General features: G+C 41.3%; 1 protein-coding gene across 12 annotated transcripts in view; it reads left to right on the top strand.

The window, feature by feature from the left end:
• usp13 (ubiquitin specific peptidase 13) overlaps positions 1-18288 on the top strand; it is a 156632-nt gene that overhangs the window by 27310 nt on the left and 111034 nt on the right. For 11 of the 12 annotated variants that reach the window (XR_015852218.1, XM_088349632.1, XM_088349633.1 and 8 more), the window contains exons 6-8: positions 9794-9978; positions 12649-12746; positions 12803-12993. Coding sequence is in view for 11 of the 12 variants with exons in the window: in XM_088349632.1 (XP_088205758.1) it covers positions 9794-9978; positions 12649-12746; positions 12803-12993 (474 nt within the window). In the remaining variant the exon portion in view is untranslated. Of the gene's footprint in view, positions 1-9099; positions 9237-9793; positions 9979-12648; positions 12747-12802; positions 12994-18288 lie in introns of those variants that run through there. The other variant, XM_088349641.1, reaches the window with a different exon arrangement.

Raw genomic sequence — 18288 nt, 5'->3', positions numbered from 1 at the left:
AAATGCTTGTCGTACCACGGACATCATCCCCCCTGTTGAGACGTGGGCTTTCCCATGACTCAAGGTAGCGACCGCGTGATACAGACTGTGGGGAATGGCAGGTTTGTTCTTTTTGAAAAAGTCCTTCAGGAGTTCTTGTGACTCCCATGTCTATCCATTGTTGCTTTTCTTTGTCAGGTGCGTTGTCTTGCATGTCTATTAAAATTTGTGTTGGAATATGAGTCAAATTTTCTTGATTTCTTTGGGTGAAAGTATCTGTGGCAAGGCTTGAGCTACTGTGTCCAATCTCTTTGAATAGTATGCTACTGGACGGAGTTGTCCGCCATATTGCTGCAACAATACAGATGTCATGAATCCATTTTTGCAATCCACTGTTTGACTAAAGGATTTCTCATAATTAGGGAAACCGATGGCTGCTGATGAAGTTATCTTCTGTTTTGTTTGGATAAAGGCTTCTTTGCCTCCCTCTGTCCATATTAGAGGGGCATTTAGTGGTAGGTCTTCTGTGTAGATCAAATCCAGAAGTGGTTGGGTGGTTTCCGCATAGTCTATGATCCATTGTCTGCAGAAATTCACCAGGCCCAAAAATTCCATCATTTGTTTTTTGGTATGTGGTTTTGGAGCTTGGAGGACAGCCATCTTCCTGACAGATGTTAGTTTTCGGCCTTCAGCTGAGACCAGATGTCCCCAAAAAACTACTTCTTTTTGAACCCATTGAAGTTTCTCCAATGAAGCTTTGTTTCCAGTTCTTGCTAGGTGTTTGCATAATTCAATTGATCCTAAAGTGTTTTCTTCTTTTGTGGGACTGGCTATCAAAATGTCATCCACATAGATCAGAACTTGAGTGGACTCTTTGTGTTGGTGTTGACTGATGCAATTGTTAATTTCTTGTGAAAAAATAGTTGGACTTTCTGCATACCCTTGAGGTAACCTCGTGTAGGTATACTTTTTGTTGTTAAATGTGAAACTAAACCAATGCCTGGCTGAAGGATGCAGTGGTATTGAGAAAAATGCATTGCTGAGATCAATTACTGTGAAGAATTTGTGTGAATTTTTTAATTCGTTCATGATGGAATGCGGATCGGGGACGCACGGGGATCTTGACTTTATCGCTGAGTTAACCGCTCTGAGGTCATGCACCATTCTCCACGATTTAGAATCCGCTTTCCTTACTGGAAAGATTGGTGTGTTGCAAATGGCAGTTGATGCTTCGATTAGGATGCCTGCAGTTATCATGTCTTGAATAACTGGCCGTATGCCTTCTTTGGCGTGAGGTTTCAAAGGATACTGTCTAACTTGAGGGCCGTAATTTCCTTTTGGCTCAATGATGACCTCAGTTGCTGTGGTCATTAGCCCCGCATCAGTCTTTGAAGTTGACCACAATGCTTCTGGAATGTCTGGGAAGTCATTAGATTGATAGTAGCCTTCCAAAACTTCTTGTGGTCATTCACTCAAATGGATTTCTGGAATGAAAATTGTAGTCCACCTGAGTGATTTGTGAAAGACTGGTCCTAAATCAGGAATGTCACGTGCAAATGAGCCGTCCGCTTGTGGTTGCCATGGTTCGTTTCTTATGATGAGAATTCGGAGGATTATCCTTTTCAGCTGGTTCCATTTCATGTCATGAGGCTTTGCCAGCAGTATGTGAAGTAATTCTCCTGGAAAGTCCTGCTTTTTCAGAGGCTCAATGTTTCTTGGAAATGGAACTGTGACAAACATCCACCCGGATTCGTCACTCCAATAGACTTTGTCTGTAGTCATCCTTTTTGGTTAAAGTTTATTCCAACGTTCCAAGAAGTCTGGCTTTGGTGGCTCTGTAGTACATTTGATTGTACAATGCAAAGGGTACTTTGTTTGGGGTCTCCATAATGTAGTTTTTTTAAACAGTTGTAGTGGAAGCGATCTAAAATCTGTTGTAATTGAAGCTGGACCTGTAACTATCAGATTGAGGTTGTAGAATATTGTTGGGGCTCCACTTCCTTCCAGGACCATCATTTGGAATTTGTCTTCCTTTTTTACCACCATGTGATGTCCCTCAACAGTTAGTGTCAACCCAAGCGTTTTTATCAAGTCTCTTCCCAACAGATTTTCTGGGCATTCAGGAACATAGATGAAACAAATTTCTCCGTGTTGAGTCCCATCTTCATCTACAGCTGTCGTTGGTTGTGTGAAATATCTCTTTGCTGGTCTTCCTCCCACTCCAATTACCAACACTGATGTTTTGGCCAGTGTTATCCCGGGTGGGAGATTTTTAACTACAGATGATTGCGCTCCGGAGTCCACGATGAAATCAACGGATTTTTCTCTTAGCCCTACTTGTAATTGTCTTTTTGGTGGCTTGACAGATGAAATATTTCCAAATAATAATAATTAATAATTTAATAATTTCCTTTGTATTGTCATTCTTTGTAACAATGTACACAGAACGAAATGTCGATACACCTGACCCGTTGTAGCGAGCCAATGCAGCCGCAGCCAACAGAGGGCGCCGCCATTTTACCAATGTTACAAGTCTTAGGTATGACTCGGCCGAGGCGCGAACCAGCGACCTCCCAGTCTCAAAGCGGGCGCCCTACCATCTAGGCTACTGAGCTGGTATACACTGAGGTCCAGAATGGGCGTTGGTTGTGAACATTAATGCTCATTGTAGTTTTCTTCGTCTTCTTCTTCATTAATTTCTCTGTCAGTTAGTCAATCTGTGGATAAGTAAGGGTTGTTGTCGTTTTGATAATCTCTTGATCCGGGCTTTGATCTACAGTTTTTTGATAAATGTCTGGACTTCCTACAATTGAAGCAATATCCGTATTTTTCCTGGAAATCTTCCTTTTCCTCTTCCTCTTCCTCTGTTTGATCGGACGTGTCCTCTGCCACGACCTCATCCTCCCCCTTGATAGTACCTTGGAGCCAACTGGGTCTCTTCAGCAGCGGAGAGACTCTCGACGAGTGCTGTCATGGTGAGTGCAGCCGTCTGGTCTTGCTTCTTTATTTTTAGGTCTTCGGTATGGATGTCGTGTGTCACTAGGTCCCCCATTGTGGCTGTTCTCCAAGTAATCAGATGTTTTTTTATGTTATTAACGATGCTACTTTCCAAACCATCTAAGAAAGCTGACCTAAGCATGATCTGGAAAGGTGTGTCAAGGGCTTCAGCTTCCAGAACTCCACTGCAATTTCTCATCTTTTCTGTCAGCCTTTCAACATATTGTCTAACCGACTCTCCTGTCTCCTGGCGGCATTGGGTGACGGCGCTGAAATCAGGTGGTTTGGTAAACACTTCTCTTGCCCTGTTCATGACGTGGGTGACATCTGCAATTAAACCATCTCCATATGGACGTGCAACTTGGTTTGCGTCGAGGGGGTTGAAATTCCCTATAATCCGTCCTACTCTGTATCCTAGAAGATGTCTGAGGACTGTCATAATCTCTGGGCCATTCAATCTGTAGCTGTTGATGAGCTCTCTTACTGCTTCGATCCATCTTCCCACATTTTGGTCCAAGGAGGGAATAGAAACGCAGGCTTCTTTCATCTCAGCTTGGGTCCAAGGTCGGTAGACGTGAATTTCTCTATCTTGGCCTTGAACTCCAAATGCTGGGTTTGCAACAGCTATCATCAGAAACAGGGGTGTTGTTGTTGCGGATAGGTCAGGCAATTGAGGATATAAATTTGCTGGCTTTGTGTCGGTGATATTAATCTTCGTAGTTTGTTGTCTTGAAGTGGACGCACTTGCAACTCCATCCTTCACTGGAAGGGTCTTGCCTCTAGTGCGGCCTCCCATGGAGGAGTTGGGGCTTTCAATTGCTTTTCCTCCTTTGGCCCGCTCCTCCTTTTTACGTCTGTCGTTGGCAGTTGTATTTTGGCGCTCTTCCTCTCTGGCTCTGTTTAAATCTTCTTCTTCTCTAACTCTTGTCCTTCTAACTCCTGTTTCTTCTTCAGGCAGAATCTGCATACGTAACATTTTCCTTTCTTGTTTACTTGCAATGTCCTTTCTTCTTTTTTTCGCTCTGATCAATCCACAGACGCAAAACTTCCAACTGTGAGTCTTGCTTGTGTCTCTTCCTTTCCTTGCCTTTTCTTTCCTTTTGTGAACTAATTCAGCCTTCAACCTGATCTTCGTCTCTACCTCCTTTAATTTGTAGTTAAAACCTTTCTTTAGCCATTTCTTCAAAAACTTCGAACTTTCACTGTCCATTCCACTCATAAATTTGACATCTGGAACATCTAACAACTTCCTATGGGTCTGACCTATTTTCTTTCTTTCACCAAAAAAAAACAATCCTAATTTCATAAAAAACTAATTACCCAAATATAATTTTCTTTCCTCTATTCTTTGTAATCCTTGATTCATCAAAAAAAATATCTAAAGCTGAGAAAACACAAAAACAAAATTTTTTTTTTTTTTTCAAAAATTAAACAATTATTGTTTTGTATTATATTGGCATTACCTTTAATTAATTCATCCGAATTACTCACTCGCATTTTATAGATCTTCAACTAAAAAAAAAAAAAAAAAAAAAAAAAAAAATTGGACCGGGGAAAAAACATTTTGGGGACCAGGTTTTGGCCCTCGGTGCTTATGTTGCTCACCCTTCGCGTTAAACCCGAATTTCCCGTCAAAGTCAAAAATTCATCTTTTCCCGCTCCTCACACTGTGTCCTATTAGTTCCTCTAGACACTTCTCTTTTCAGAAAATTTCGATTATTTTATATATTTATTCGTTTATTTTGTTTTAGAAAAAAAATGATTTGCATTTATTTGCATGTTTTTCTTTCTTTAACACAAAGGACAACGTAAAACGTTGGAAATCAAAGCGTGACAGGAAAGGTGACAACATTTAGACAATACAACATTTAGATATATACGGCCGGACAAATTTTAGTTTGAATCTGTTTTATTAGTTTAATTTAGACTGAATACACTTTTTTGAAGCCATTTAGTTGATTTAAACCTTTGCTACCTTTCCTTTCACAGTGGGGGGTCGTTTCTCTTGCGTTTACGACCCTTTGTCTTTTCGCGCGCTATTCAGCCATCTGAAATCGTCTCAAACTGGTTAATTTGAGTGGCACATATTTGGACAAAGTCTTACAATGGCTTTCTTTTATTTTTTGCACCTGGAACGACACAAGCTGATTTGTTTGGATTTTTCACAAACCGATCAGTTTGAGTTTTTACAGTTTTGACATCACTGTCTTGGATAAAAAAAATTATCCAAAAACATCACAAACTAATTAATTTTTAACCAACTAGTCTGAGTAACTACAGCAATCGTCACTGTCTTAGGTGCATCTCGCCCACTGTGGTAGGTTCAATTTACTTATTACAAAAATGGCTTAATCTTAAAATTATTCCAATTTTTATTTTACAAATGCATCTCTTACCGATCTATTGATCCTGGTTCGTTGACGGTGCCGCTGGCTTTGAACCTGATCTCGAAAAAGAACAAACGGTTTCCTTTGTTCAAGACCACACCGTAGGATTGTTCACTTTCTTGGTTTTTTTTTTTTTTTTTTTTTTTTTTTTTACTTCAATTTATCACGTACCTTCACGGTTTCGGCATCAAAAATGTTAGGGATAATATTTTCGTAATAGGTTAAAACTGAAGTGATCAGCAAGAGAGGCAAATGTAGTTTTACAATTTTATTCACTGCGCAGTGGGCAGACTAGAAAAAGTCTCACATCGTTCCAGCGCAGCAGACGGGTTTTGTCCAAAAGTGTGCTTATGCGCAGGAAGTATCAATGACGTCACACATACGTCTACGGTTCAAAGTTCACACATGCGCAGGAATTATTAATGACGTCACACATATGTCTCTCGGTTCAAAAATAGTATAAAACGGTAAAAACGAGTTGTAATATAAGTCAAGCTCATCAGGATTATTTGTAACATAGAACACAGAGAAATACACAATTAACTAAATATGATCTGCTTTTACAATAAAAATATCCAAAGTAAAATATACATGCAGAAGTTTTAGAGCTGTGAATCGGTTGTCTCCAAATGGCCACCTTTAGAAACGCAGTAACATACCTTCAGAAAAATGTGTAAAACACAATGTCTAGTTTTTCAGATTGTGATTAATTGGACCTGGTACCAGGAAAGGCTTAATGCTATTTTCCCAGTTGTTTTCCAGCTAAGATGCCCATGCATCTTCTGCAGGCATATGATTGCAAAAAAAAAAAACAGGTGAGAATAAAAACCTTATATTTCTGTGTGTTCCAACTTGAAATAATCAATGTAAGTAACACTTGCAATGACTATTTCAGTTTGTGACAACACAGAGTGTTGTCTTTCAAAAGAGACCAAAACTTTCCATGTTCTCCAAACAGTTCAAGAATAGCATTCAATTTTATTGGGTACATCTTGGACTGGGGCAGCGCAGTGGTTAGCACGTGTGCGAGGTCATGAGATCAAACCTTCCTGTGTGGAGTTTGCATGTTCTCCCCGTGCTTGCGTGGGTTTACTCCGGGCACTCCGGTTTCCTCCCACATTCCAAAAACATTCATGTCAGGGTAATTGGCCGGTCCAAATTGTCCCTAGGTGTGAATGAGCGAGTGAGTTGTCTGTCACTGTGTGCCCTGCGATTGGCTGGCAACCAGCTGAGGGTGTCAAGTCAAGTAAAGTCACATTTATTTATATAGCCCTTAATCACAAAAATGTCTCAAAGGACTGCACAGGATTACATATTACAATTACACCATTACCTGCCCACTGCCCGAAGCTAGCTAGGATGGGCTCCAGCACCCCCGCAACTCTACTGAGTATAAGCGGTGCAGATAATGGATGGATGGATGGAAGGATGTCTTGGACTGGGATTTTCGGCAAATTTTACAGGATTGTTAAGGGGTTAATGTTTTGTCCACTTGGCAGCACTTAGACACTATTGATATTTTTTGCCTTTCCTGCTTCATCCCTCAGTGTCACATGCCTTCCACAGCTGCTCTTGGAAGCCAAGGTGGCAGAATTCTGTGATTTAGGCACCCCCACCATTTTTATCCTTCCGTAGCCACTACAATACTGGTCAAACGTTCCATGTAAATAAAGCTTGTTCTTGCATTTTTAACTGCATTTAGTAGAGTAGCAGTAAAAGTTACTCACTTCCATTAGCTCTGACCAACTCCAACTCTTCTCAGCTGCTCTGGTTGTATACAGTTTGCTGAGTCTTTTGTTGTCGTTGGCAGAAATGAACAGCAGTTTTTATGTCCTGCTGCTAGCTGGAATTCCTCCTTGCTGACGTCATAAAAATGGAAGTCCAGTGGGACTTCGGTTATCGCGGTTAATGGGTCCAAAACCACCCGCGAAAAGTAAAAATCTGCGAAGTGCAAAAAAATTCTTTTTTTTTTTTTTTTTTAATTTTTATTATTTTATTTTATTATTATTATTCTTTAGACCCGGTTAATGGGGACCAAAACCACCCGCGAAGAATCTGCGAAGTAGCGACGCCCCTTCAAAAAAAAAAAACCTTTGCAGTACACCCCCCTGTATACAGTACAATACAGTACACCATATGGAATACGGTTAGAGAGCGAGATTCTTGTTAAACAATTAAACAATAAAACAACATTTAACTTAAGTTCTTCTAAGCGTAGGTGATGAAAAGACCTGTGCAGCATTGCCACACATGAGCAGAGTCACTCGATCCTGTAAGCTTTGAAACCTGTCTTTTGAAGTTTGTCCTTGAAAAGAAATGTTTGGGACGGCATCCTCTTCCAGGCCTGTTTCATCCATTTTGAAGACTTAGGGGCCGGTCACACAGACATTTGCGGCTGAATCAGGCTAAAATTTTGCGTTTTTTTTTTTGCCCGTGGTTGCCCGCGATGGAAAATGCGAAAAATTGGCCAACCCGCTGTTCATCGGTGGTATGCCCGCAAAACACGCCGGCGACTGTTCCGCTTCCTCATTGCGTAATTTCTGCGTCATTTTCTCGTGTGGACCACGGGTATAAAAGCTCCCGAGCCGGTGTTAAGCCCAAATCCGACTCCTACGCAACACCCCAAACCACCCCGCCCCCCACCCTTTCGCGTGAACGCGCATTCTGCGATCGCTTTTGACTTTTTCATCCGCGTTAACAAACGCATTTTGTAGAATACGATCGCACTTTATTGTTTAAATAAGCGCGTTATGTAGACTAGGATCTCCCAATTGTTATAATTAGCTCACTTTATTGTTTTAATAAGCGTTTTATATAGAATACGATCGCTTTTGTTGGAAGCGCAGCAGAATGCGCGTTTACGCGAGGGGGGGGGATTTACCGTTCGATTACGTTCACAACAAAAACGAAGACGGAATGGTTTAAGTTGTATTACATTCCCAACAAATGCAAGACGAAGTGGTTTTGGTTATATGTTCGCCATTACATTCCCTAAAAGTGAGATAAAACGAGGTAAAAGTGGGGATGCGAATCTCGACAGGGATGCATTTCTCGGGTAACACCGGGCTGTAGAAATCATAACCGCTCAAGACACAGTCCAGTGAAGATCAAGATTTCAAGCTATGGCATCATTTTTATTTTATTATCTTGAAAAGAAATGTCAAGGAATAAAAATGGATTAACAAAACTATTTCGCGCTGCCACCCGCACGCGTATTTCCGACCTCGTGTTAAGCACCGCTGTATCTCGTCTTAATGGCGAACTCAGTGCATCCAATAGCGTCCGCCTCAAAGGCAGAAATTTCTGGCCGTGATTCAGCCGCAAATGTCTGTGTGACCGGCCCCTTACTCTTGGACATAGCCATTTTATTCTATTATTTCAGAAACACATCCTCAACATAGCATCAAACAAAGATTTACCCTTACTTCGGATTAAGTTCGCATCCAGGCTGATTTTATTCGCCCGACAATCGTGGATCCAAATAACCAGGCATTTTCCATTCGCACCATGGTCTTATTCTGGGTGTTTACAACCCTTTTGGCATCTTTCGTGAAAGATATTGCTGGAGTTTTGCGGATGTTCTTCTCTTCCTTCTTTATGTACCGTACCGTGGATTCATTCAGACCATATTGTCGTGCTACGCTTGCGTAGCTATTTTCTGCTTTCAACTTGTCCAATAAACTCACTTTTTCGTTAATCGTTAACATCTTTCGCTTTTTCCTCGGTTCACTAGATGCACCGAGGGATACAGAGCGTTTGGGAGGCATCACGAAGGGCTTCAAAAAACTTTTAGACTCAATAAATCACCGCGAGACAAAGGCTAACTAACTGCGAGCTATGGCAAGAAGCGTACAGTACTGTACTGTATACGAGGTAAGCGTGGTCTACTGTAGTGAATGGGCCAATGGGGAGTCGAGTATTCAGCGAGTGCTGGCCAATGAGCTTGCGTTTATGGCCGTGATGCTTAGCGTATACGTGCATTTCTTTGTGTTTTAAAATTTTGTAAAATGATGCAATTACTAAGTCTAATTGAATATTGTGTTTTCAAATTTTGTAAAATAAGGAAATTTCTAATTTCAATGTAACATTTTGCATTATTATTAATTTTCCTTTTTTTTTTAATTGATATTATTATTATTATTATTATTTTTTAAACTATTATTAATTTTTAGGCCCGTGAAGCTCTGAACCCGCGAACGTCAAACCGCGAAGTAGCGAGGTCCCATTGTATTCTTTGGGCTTCTTTAGTGGGTCTTCTTCTAATACATACGTTTCAGCCCCATTATTGACTATAACGACCTCATGAGGTGAATTACTTCACACTGTTACTATTAGCACCTGATGTAATAATGTACATTAAAAAAGTAAAAAAGAAGTGTAATAGGCCAAATTCTGACGGCAACACATATAGCATCCTTTTTTGTCTACAGCGGCTGGAAGTGCCAAAAGTGCGAGATGAGGGAGAACTTGTGGCTGAACCTGACGGACGGTGCCCTGCTTTGCGGAAAGTGGTTCTTTGATGGCAGCGGCGGCAACGGCCACGCCTTGGATCACTACAAAGACACCAAACACCCGCTAGCTGTCAAACTGGACACCATCACCCCAGACGGAGCTGGTGAGGTTTGCGTACATACCATAGTTTCGTCATGCCATTTCATTTTATGTAAAATAGCTAACGTTGTCAGGAAAGAAAATTCATTGAAAATGTTCAGTCCCAGCGATAGTTTGTTAGAGAGAACTTTATAGTACACAACATAGATGATGCACTAGGGATCATCCAATATGGGTTTTTCAGGGAAGATATCAATACAGATTATTAATATCAAGAGGAGGCCGATCACCGATATTTGGAGCCGATATTCATTTGCTGTAAAAGCCTAAAAATGAGATTTTCTTAGTAATGCAAAAAGAAACAAATAATATTTGTTATAAATTCAAATACAACTTTAATAGCTTTCTGAAACCTCCCATCTCATCTCATCTCATTAGCTACACCGCTTATCCTCAGTAGGGTCGCGGGGGTGCTGGAGCCCATCCCAGCAATCATCGGGCAGTGGGCAGGGTACACCCTGAACTGGTTGCCGGCCAATCGCAGGGCACACGGGGACAGACAACTCACTCGCTCAATCACACCTAGGGACAATTTGGACCGGCCAATTCACCTGACATGCATGTTTTTGGAATGTGGGAGGAAACCGGAGTGCCCGGAGGAAACCCACGCAAGCACGGGGAGAACATACAAACTCCGCACAGGAAGTCTGGAGCTGGATTTGAACCCATGACAGGTTCCCATGACATGAACTGTGCCGCACAAGCGCTAACCACTGCGCCGCCGTGCTTTCTGAAACCTTTTATAGTAAATACATTTGAATTTCAACCCAACTAACATGACTAATCCTTCACTTAAACTATAACTAAGAGTGCATGAAATAAAATTAGGCATCGCAGCAACTCTAATAAAGGTGCATAAAAACTTAAAAAAGTTCCCTGAAACTTTACAATAGCCTAAATAAATAAAATACAACACAATCAACATGATTTCAATTAATTTAACACTAAAACTGCAATGGAATTTCAACAGAGCTCGCAAATTGAAAAGTGTGGCCGCCAGATGTTATGGTAACAGCTCATAACTTTCATGTTGGCTTTAGTCTGCATTTTATGCTCTCTCTCAATCGAAAACATAAAGGCGTGATTGATTAACTAATGTTATGATAAGAGCTAATTTATCAGTCTCCACCTTGAACGTATCTCTTAAAACAAGTTAAATACATGTTTTACGCTATCAATCACAAACACGCTTTTTTTTTTATCACGGAACGTACCTCTCTATAACAAGTTAAATACACATTTTACGCTATCTCTTAATCTCAAGCACGCTTTTTTTATCATGGACACAGGCATGTCGAGACAAGTTAACTGAGCTACCGCTCTCTCCCTCTTCAGTGGCTCTGCCCCAGGTCGCTTATCAAATCAGAAGGCGCAATGTGGATAGCCGGAGAAAGTAGGAGGGGAGGGAGGAGTAGGAGCAAGAGAGAGAGTGTCTCAGCTGCCTGAGACTTAATAATCAGCTCGTCAAATGAAAAAAAAAATGCCAATATCGGTGCCAAAAATCGGCCCGCGCGATCATCTGTCGACCTCTATCATGCAAACCTTAACAGACTTTCCTTTTTTTTTTTCATAAACTACGTTGTTATCAATGACAATAAATATAATTAAGTTTTTGGGTGTTTTTAAGTTCTCATGTGACGAAAACACCTTGAGTAGTCATAGATACAGATACTAAATGCAGATACAGACTCTGCCCGACCTATGAACGGGTTAGGTTCCGGACGATCGTTCGTAATTTGAATTTGTTCGTAAGTTGCTTCAGTGCTATATTTTGAATGTTTATGGTTTATCTAAGTATGTTTAATGTTTGTATAAATAACCTGTATTGTTTTGTATGAAAAAATAAACATTTCTTAAAATAATTTTCTCTATAGAAACAATTAAAGTGAGGTTTTACTTAATTTTTTACTTGCGCTTCAAGAGGTCCTCCTCTGTGGTAAATAGTGGCCACAATAAAGCGTTCCGACCATTTCCTCAAACGCAATAAGTTTTCTTATTCCACTTTAGTTTCAAAAGAAACGACTCACCTCTTCCTTACACTTCACACAAACCATATTGAATGGAGGCACGAGATATTAAACAATAAAACCAGGAAGTAGAAGCCGGATTTCTTTTTCGGTGTGGATGCTGGGTGAATCACAGCGCCACGCGGCGGGAAGAAGCACTACAGTTCTGTCCTCTACTCGAAAAAGGTGCAAACAGGACAGAATCTAACTTAAAGCAATGTTCGGATATTTTTCAACATTCTGAAAAAAATGATTTTATCTTCCGAAATCCGTAAGTCGAATGTATGTAAGTCGGGAGGCGCCTGTACCACTAGTATTTTAGATGTTTTATTTAGATAATTGATCAACAACGCCCCACAAAGCATTTTAAAGGCTTGTAATTTTTTAATAATGGTGCCTATTATTGACATTTTTTTTACATTTATCATTTGTAAAATGGCATGCTATATAATGAAAAATAAGGTTTAAGGGACTAGATCTTGACTTTATCAATCAAGCCATCAATACTTTGTCAATTATAACTATAATGGCCGAATTCTCTAATGTCTTACGCACATTACGCCTCACGCCTAATAGATAGAGAGGAGACACAAAAAAGATGTGATGTTTTTTTTAACTGTGTAATTTTTCTATCGTAACGACTGGACTGAAGACCACCTGCTTTTCAGACGTTTATTCTTTTGAAGAAGAGGAGGCTGTGATAGACCTTCACATAGCCGAACACCTTTCCCACTTTGGAATCGATATGCTCCAAATGCAGAAAAAAGTAAGTCCTTTCCAAACTTTTCTTTGAAACGTACCAATCGGGCCTCCCTTTCTCAGACAGAGAACGGCCACCACACAGACAACGACGCCAGGCCGCGGGTCAGCGAGTGGGAGGTGATCCAGGAGTCGGGCATGAAACTGAAAGCGGTCTACGGGTCTGGTTATACGGGCATCAAAAACCTCGGCAACAGCTGCTACATCAGCACGGTCCTTCAGGTTCTCTTCAGCATCCCCGACTTTCAGAGGATGTGAGTACAAGCGCAAAGCCAGAAAACAAAACGAATTTAGGGGGTTTAAATACTTAGTTGCCAAGTTTTATATATTTTTGAATATATATGAATACATACAGATACATATATATATATATATATATATATATATATATATATATATATATATATATACACAGTATATATACCGGAGCCATATCCCCCTATTGGGAGATGGCTAGAGTCAAGAACACATTCCTGACTCATTCTGGGAGATTGGTACAGAGGAGGGGGTTCCCAGCCCCCTCGCTTGACCCAACTTCGCGCTTCGACGTTCGCGGATTCAGAGCGTCGTGGGCCTAAAAAATAATAATAATAAAATAAATATATATTTTATTTTTTTTAAGCATTTTTGAAGGGGCGTCGCTACTTCGTGGTTCCACGTTCGCGGGTTCAGAGCTTCGCAGGTGTAAAAAATAATAATAATAAAATAAAATAATTTAAAATAACAACACCAAAAAAATATATGTATTTTTTATAAGCATTTTTAAAGGGGCGTCGTTTCTTCGTGGTTCCACGTTCGCGGATTCAGAGCTTCGCAGGTCTGAAAATTAATAATAGACTAAAATAATTTAAAATAATTAATAATAGTAATACTGTAAAACCCAAACTATGGAGTGCACCTGATTATTGGCTGCACCTATCAATTTATGAGTAATTTGCCACTTTTGTTCCTATACAAGCCGCACCTGTGTATAAGCTGCGTGCGCCCACATAAAAACTTGTGACGTAAGCTCAAGTTTACCCCAGACTAGACTGCAATTTCTATATTTTTTTTTGGTTTGAACAAATTTATTGACACTAATAACAGAAAACAAACAGTGTGAGGTCTGAATAACCCCTCTTGACAATCTCAACAGCAATCAAGCACATTCACAATATTATATTTCAATATGACGTTTAACAGCAAACACAATGTGAGGTTTGAACAGCCCTTCTCAAAAATCTTAATAGCAATCAAGCATATTCACAATTTCGTTATATAACATCTTTGTTAGTGTCAATAGATCCGTCCAGGCCAAAGTCGATTGTTTTTGGTCTGAACAAATCCACCGATACCAACAGCAGCAAAACAAACACGACAATCTCAACAGCCATCAAGCATATTCACAATTTTGTTATATCTGACAATATGACGTTTTAACATTTTTTCCTGACATTTTCAACATCAATTAAACAATTTTAGAGTTATTATCTTTTAACAGTAGTTAACCAACGTGTAAAGGGCAATACTATTGTGCAAGGGCATAGCTCTGCCATCCCACCCTCCCAAGCAGCATCCTCCAGTCCTCTGTGTGGGTCCTCTCCCTTCTTACTTCTACTTTCCACAACCCAGGCCGTTGCTGCCGGGACCCCCACAGTGTAGCTCCGGTTCCCCCCTCCGGGTGGGTGCAGACGATTCTTCTTTATGGCTGCGTCCTAGGCCCGCCGCTCGCAGATTGTATGTTATTTGTAGCCATTTGGAGCACAGCCACGGGGGGGATCTGCCTGCACCTCCATACCAGCAGGTTTCTGGAGGTCCAGATGGCGTCCTTGATGGCGGCGAGAGTGAGCCAGTCCCTGGCAAAATCGTTCCGAGACCTCCTCGACCGACTCACCCCGTAAAGCACGTACTGTGCATCAGGGACCTCCCCTGCTGGCAAGTCCGGGAATTTTCCTAGTTGGTCGGCCATTGTCCACAAGTCCTCGGCAGCGCTGCACTCACAAAAAAGGTGCCTCACCGACTCCTGGGCGCCACAGCCAGGTCGAGGGCATGTCGAAGTCGCTGACATTCCTCGGTGGTGCATTAGGGCTCTGACTGGGAGAACCTCATGAGCCACCATCCATGACAAGTCTCGTAGTCTGTTTGAGAGGGCAGGATGATTCACGTTGCTCCAAACCATTGTAGGTTCGCCAAACGCAAGCCCCCGCACAGGACTTACTGTTGCTCGCTTTTGCACAATAGCAATAAGGGCCCTGTGGTTTTGTAAAGTGTGACATTCTTGTGTTTCTAAATCAAACTTCTTTAAAAAATCCTGAATAAAGAAATGTGTTGGTGGCAAGTTAATGAAACTGCAATCAAACGACTGTTTGGTTCAAGCTCTAGCCTCCGCAAATATGAGCCCATCCAGAACCGGGTCATCGCTTGACTTTTCGGGTTGTTGGGTGGGCCCACAGCGTTCTGGAAGTGGAGAGAGACATACCCGCTTCCCAGGAAAAGCTGGAGGTCAGGCACTCCTTTCCCCCCTTTTTCCTTTTTCTTTTTCATTGTATCTCTTTTTATCCTTTCCCACTTTGAGCCCCAGACAAAGCGAAGGATGGCTCGGTCCAGTTATAAAAGCACGTTTCTTTTGGGCATAAAAACTAAACTGATTGACAAAAGCAGTGGGAGGATGATCGCTTTGATGATTAGGACCTTCCCCTCTATTGTCAGTTTTCTTAGTGACCAAAAAACAAGTCTTTGCTTAACTTTCCTTGTCACGTCATCCCAGTTGGTCTCGCCTCCTCCATCCGCATTGAATTTTATCCCTAGGATTTTCTGGTCTGTCTTTAACACCGTCAGTGGGAGTCCTGCCTTTTCTGTCTCTTTCCACGGTCCATAAAACTTCACTTGTGATCTTTCTCTATTTAGCCTTGACCCAGACGCCCTCCCAAACAGGTCAGTCAAGTCAAGGGCTCTTCTAACAGATGCGCGGTCAGTACATAAAATATTAAAATCATCCATGTACAAAACACACTTGGTAATTTGTCCCCCACTTCCTGGGATATTGATCCCTTCGACAAATCTATCTTTTCTTAACATTTGTGCCAAAGGTTCAATGCAAAGAACATAGAGAAGGGGAGACACAGGGCAACCTTGACGTACACCGCAGTTGATCTCGATTGCTTCCGATAAATTCCCGTTAATTATGAATTTGCTGTAGATGTCTCGGTATAGCAGTCCCACCCACTTGATGTATTTTTGGGGAAAACCACATTTTTGCATTACCCTGAAGAGGTATTGGTGCGAGACTCGATCAAAGGCTTTTTCAAAGTCTAGGTTTAGGACCGCTAGTCGCATGTTTCTGTCTCTCGCATAACAAATTGTGTCACGGATCAGCATGAGACTGTCGCTGATCTTCCTTCCCACGATCGCACAGGTTTGGTCCGGATCAACCAAGTCTCCCAAGACTACAGACATTCGTGTTGCTAGAAGCTTGCTGAAAATTTTACAGTCCACGTTTAAAAGCGTTATGGGTCGCCAGTTTTTTAAATCAATTTTGTCTCCTTTTTTGTGCAATAGAGTAACTATCCCTATTCTGAAACTGTCTGGCATGTTGTCTCGACTGGAAAATTCGTTAAAAACAGTAATCAGATCTGGTGCTAAAATATCCCAAAAAGTCCGATAAAATTCGAGGTTGTGCCCGTCCTCCTTGGGTGATTTGCCTTTTTTCATAGTCTTTATGCAATCATTCAGTTGGTCTTGGGTAAAGTCCGATGTTAAAATGGGGTCTTGACGCACTGATCTTGAAATATGATCTAATACATGCCCTATTTCATTCTCATGTGTTTCTTTCTTTACATATAATTTTTTGTAGTAGTCTTTGACTAATTTGGTTATTTCACTACTTTCCTTTGTTATTTGCCCGTTTTCGTTTTGAAGTTTAAAAAGCCCCTCACTTCTGCTCATAATTTTTTTTAAAAAGTAGCGTGTACATTTTTCCCCTTCTTCTATTTCTCTTTCTCTGCTTCTTATTATGATGCCTTTGCTCTTTATTTCAGCCAAAGCGTTTAGTTCTTGTTTGGTCTCTTTGATTTCATCATTAAAGTCCATCCCCTTTTCTGTTAGGATGAAATAGCGTTGGAGTCTTCTTTGTAGTCCCGACATGTGTTTCATCTCTTTAAGTTTCTTGTTTTTCCCTGCATTTTTAAAAAAGGTCTGTGTTCGTTTACTTGTCATTTCCCACCATTGTGCTCGTGAATCATACGAGTCTTGAAGGGTCTGCCAGTCTTTGTACAGCTCCCTGTATTTTGCGGCTAGAGCCTCATCCTCCAGCAGGGAGCAGTCTAACTTCCACAGACCCTTCCCAACAGTCATACCTGAAGGAAATGAGAGAGAGCAGAACAGTAGCAAGTGATCCGAAAAAAAACAAAACGGGAATTAATCTTGCATCACTCAGTGCTAAACCCCTTGTAAATATGTAGTCTATTCGAGAGGCTCTGGCATTGTCACTACTGAACCAGGTGAAGCCCTCCTCTCCTGGATGTATGGATTTGAAACAGTCCTCCAGTTTAAATGTCCGGCACATGTCCTGTAATAAAGTTGATGTTTTATCTACTTTAAACTCCTCATCGGTCCTCTTTCTATCCTTCCTACTTAGGAAGCAATTAAAATCTCCTCCCACGATTAGTGGTTGATGGCCTAACATATGCGACTGGATGTCCTCTCTATTACACTATATTACACAGACTATTTTTCAGCCGACGAGAAGAGTAGGTTATTCATATGCTATGGAGTAGAAGTGAGTTTTAAGTTTAGATTTAAACATTTCCACTGAGGTTGCAGATCGGATCTCAGGGGGAAGAGAATTCCACAGCACCGGTGCCCGGATGGAGAACGCTCTCGAACCAGCAGAACACTTCTTTGCTCTTGGGCTCACCAGAAGACCGGCACTCTCAGATCGTAAGCTTCGGACCGGGACATAGGGGCAAATCAGATCTGAAAGATAAGAGGGAGCAAGTCCATGTATGATTTTGTATAATACTAAGAGAACCTTGAAATCACATCTAAGGCTAACTGGGAGCCAATGCAGGTTAGCCAAAATCGGTGTTATGTGATCGTACTTTTTTGTCCTAGTTAAAAGCCTCGCTGCGGCATTTTGTACCAGCTGAAGAGACTTGATTCTATACTTCGGGAGACCAGAGAGTAGTGCATTACAGTAATCGAGACGGGAGGTAACAAATGCATGAATTATAATTTCCGCATCCGACTGAGACGGTCTATATTCCAGTTTCATTTAACTTGCCACCAACACATCTCTTTATTCGGGATTTTTTAAAGAAGTTTGATTTAGAAACACAAGAAAGTCACACTTTACAAAACCACAGGGCCCTTATTGCTATTGTGCAAAAGCGAGCAACAGTTAGTCCTGTGCGGGGGCTTGTGCTTGGCGAACCTACAACGGTTTGGAGCAACGTGAATCATCCAGCCCTCCCAAACAGACTACGAGACTTGTCATGGATGGTGGCTCATGAGGTTCTCCCAGTCAGAGCCGTAATGCACCACCGAGGAATGTCAGCGACTTCAACATGCCC

This window comes from Urocampus carinirostris, chromosome 12 (assembly GCF_059441175.1).
Source record: "Urocampus carinirostris isolate Australia breed hairy pipefish chromosome 12, RoL_Ucar_1.0, whole genome shotgun sequence".
NCBI lineage: Eukaryota > Metazoa > Chordata > Actinopteri > Syngnathiformes > Syngnathidae > Urocampus > Urocampus carinirostris.
This window is presented reverse-complemented; position numbering and strand designations above follow the sequence as displayed.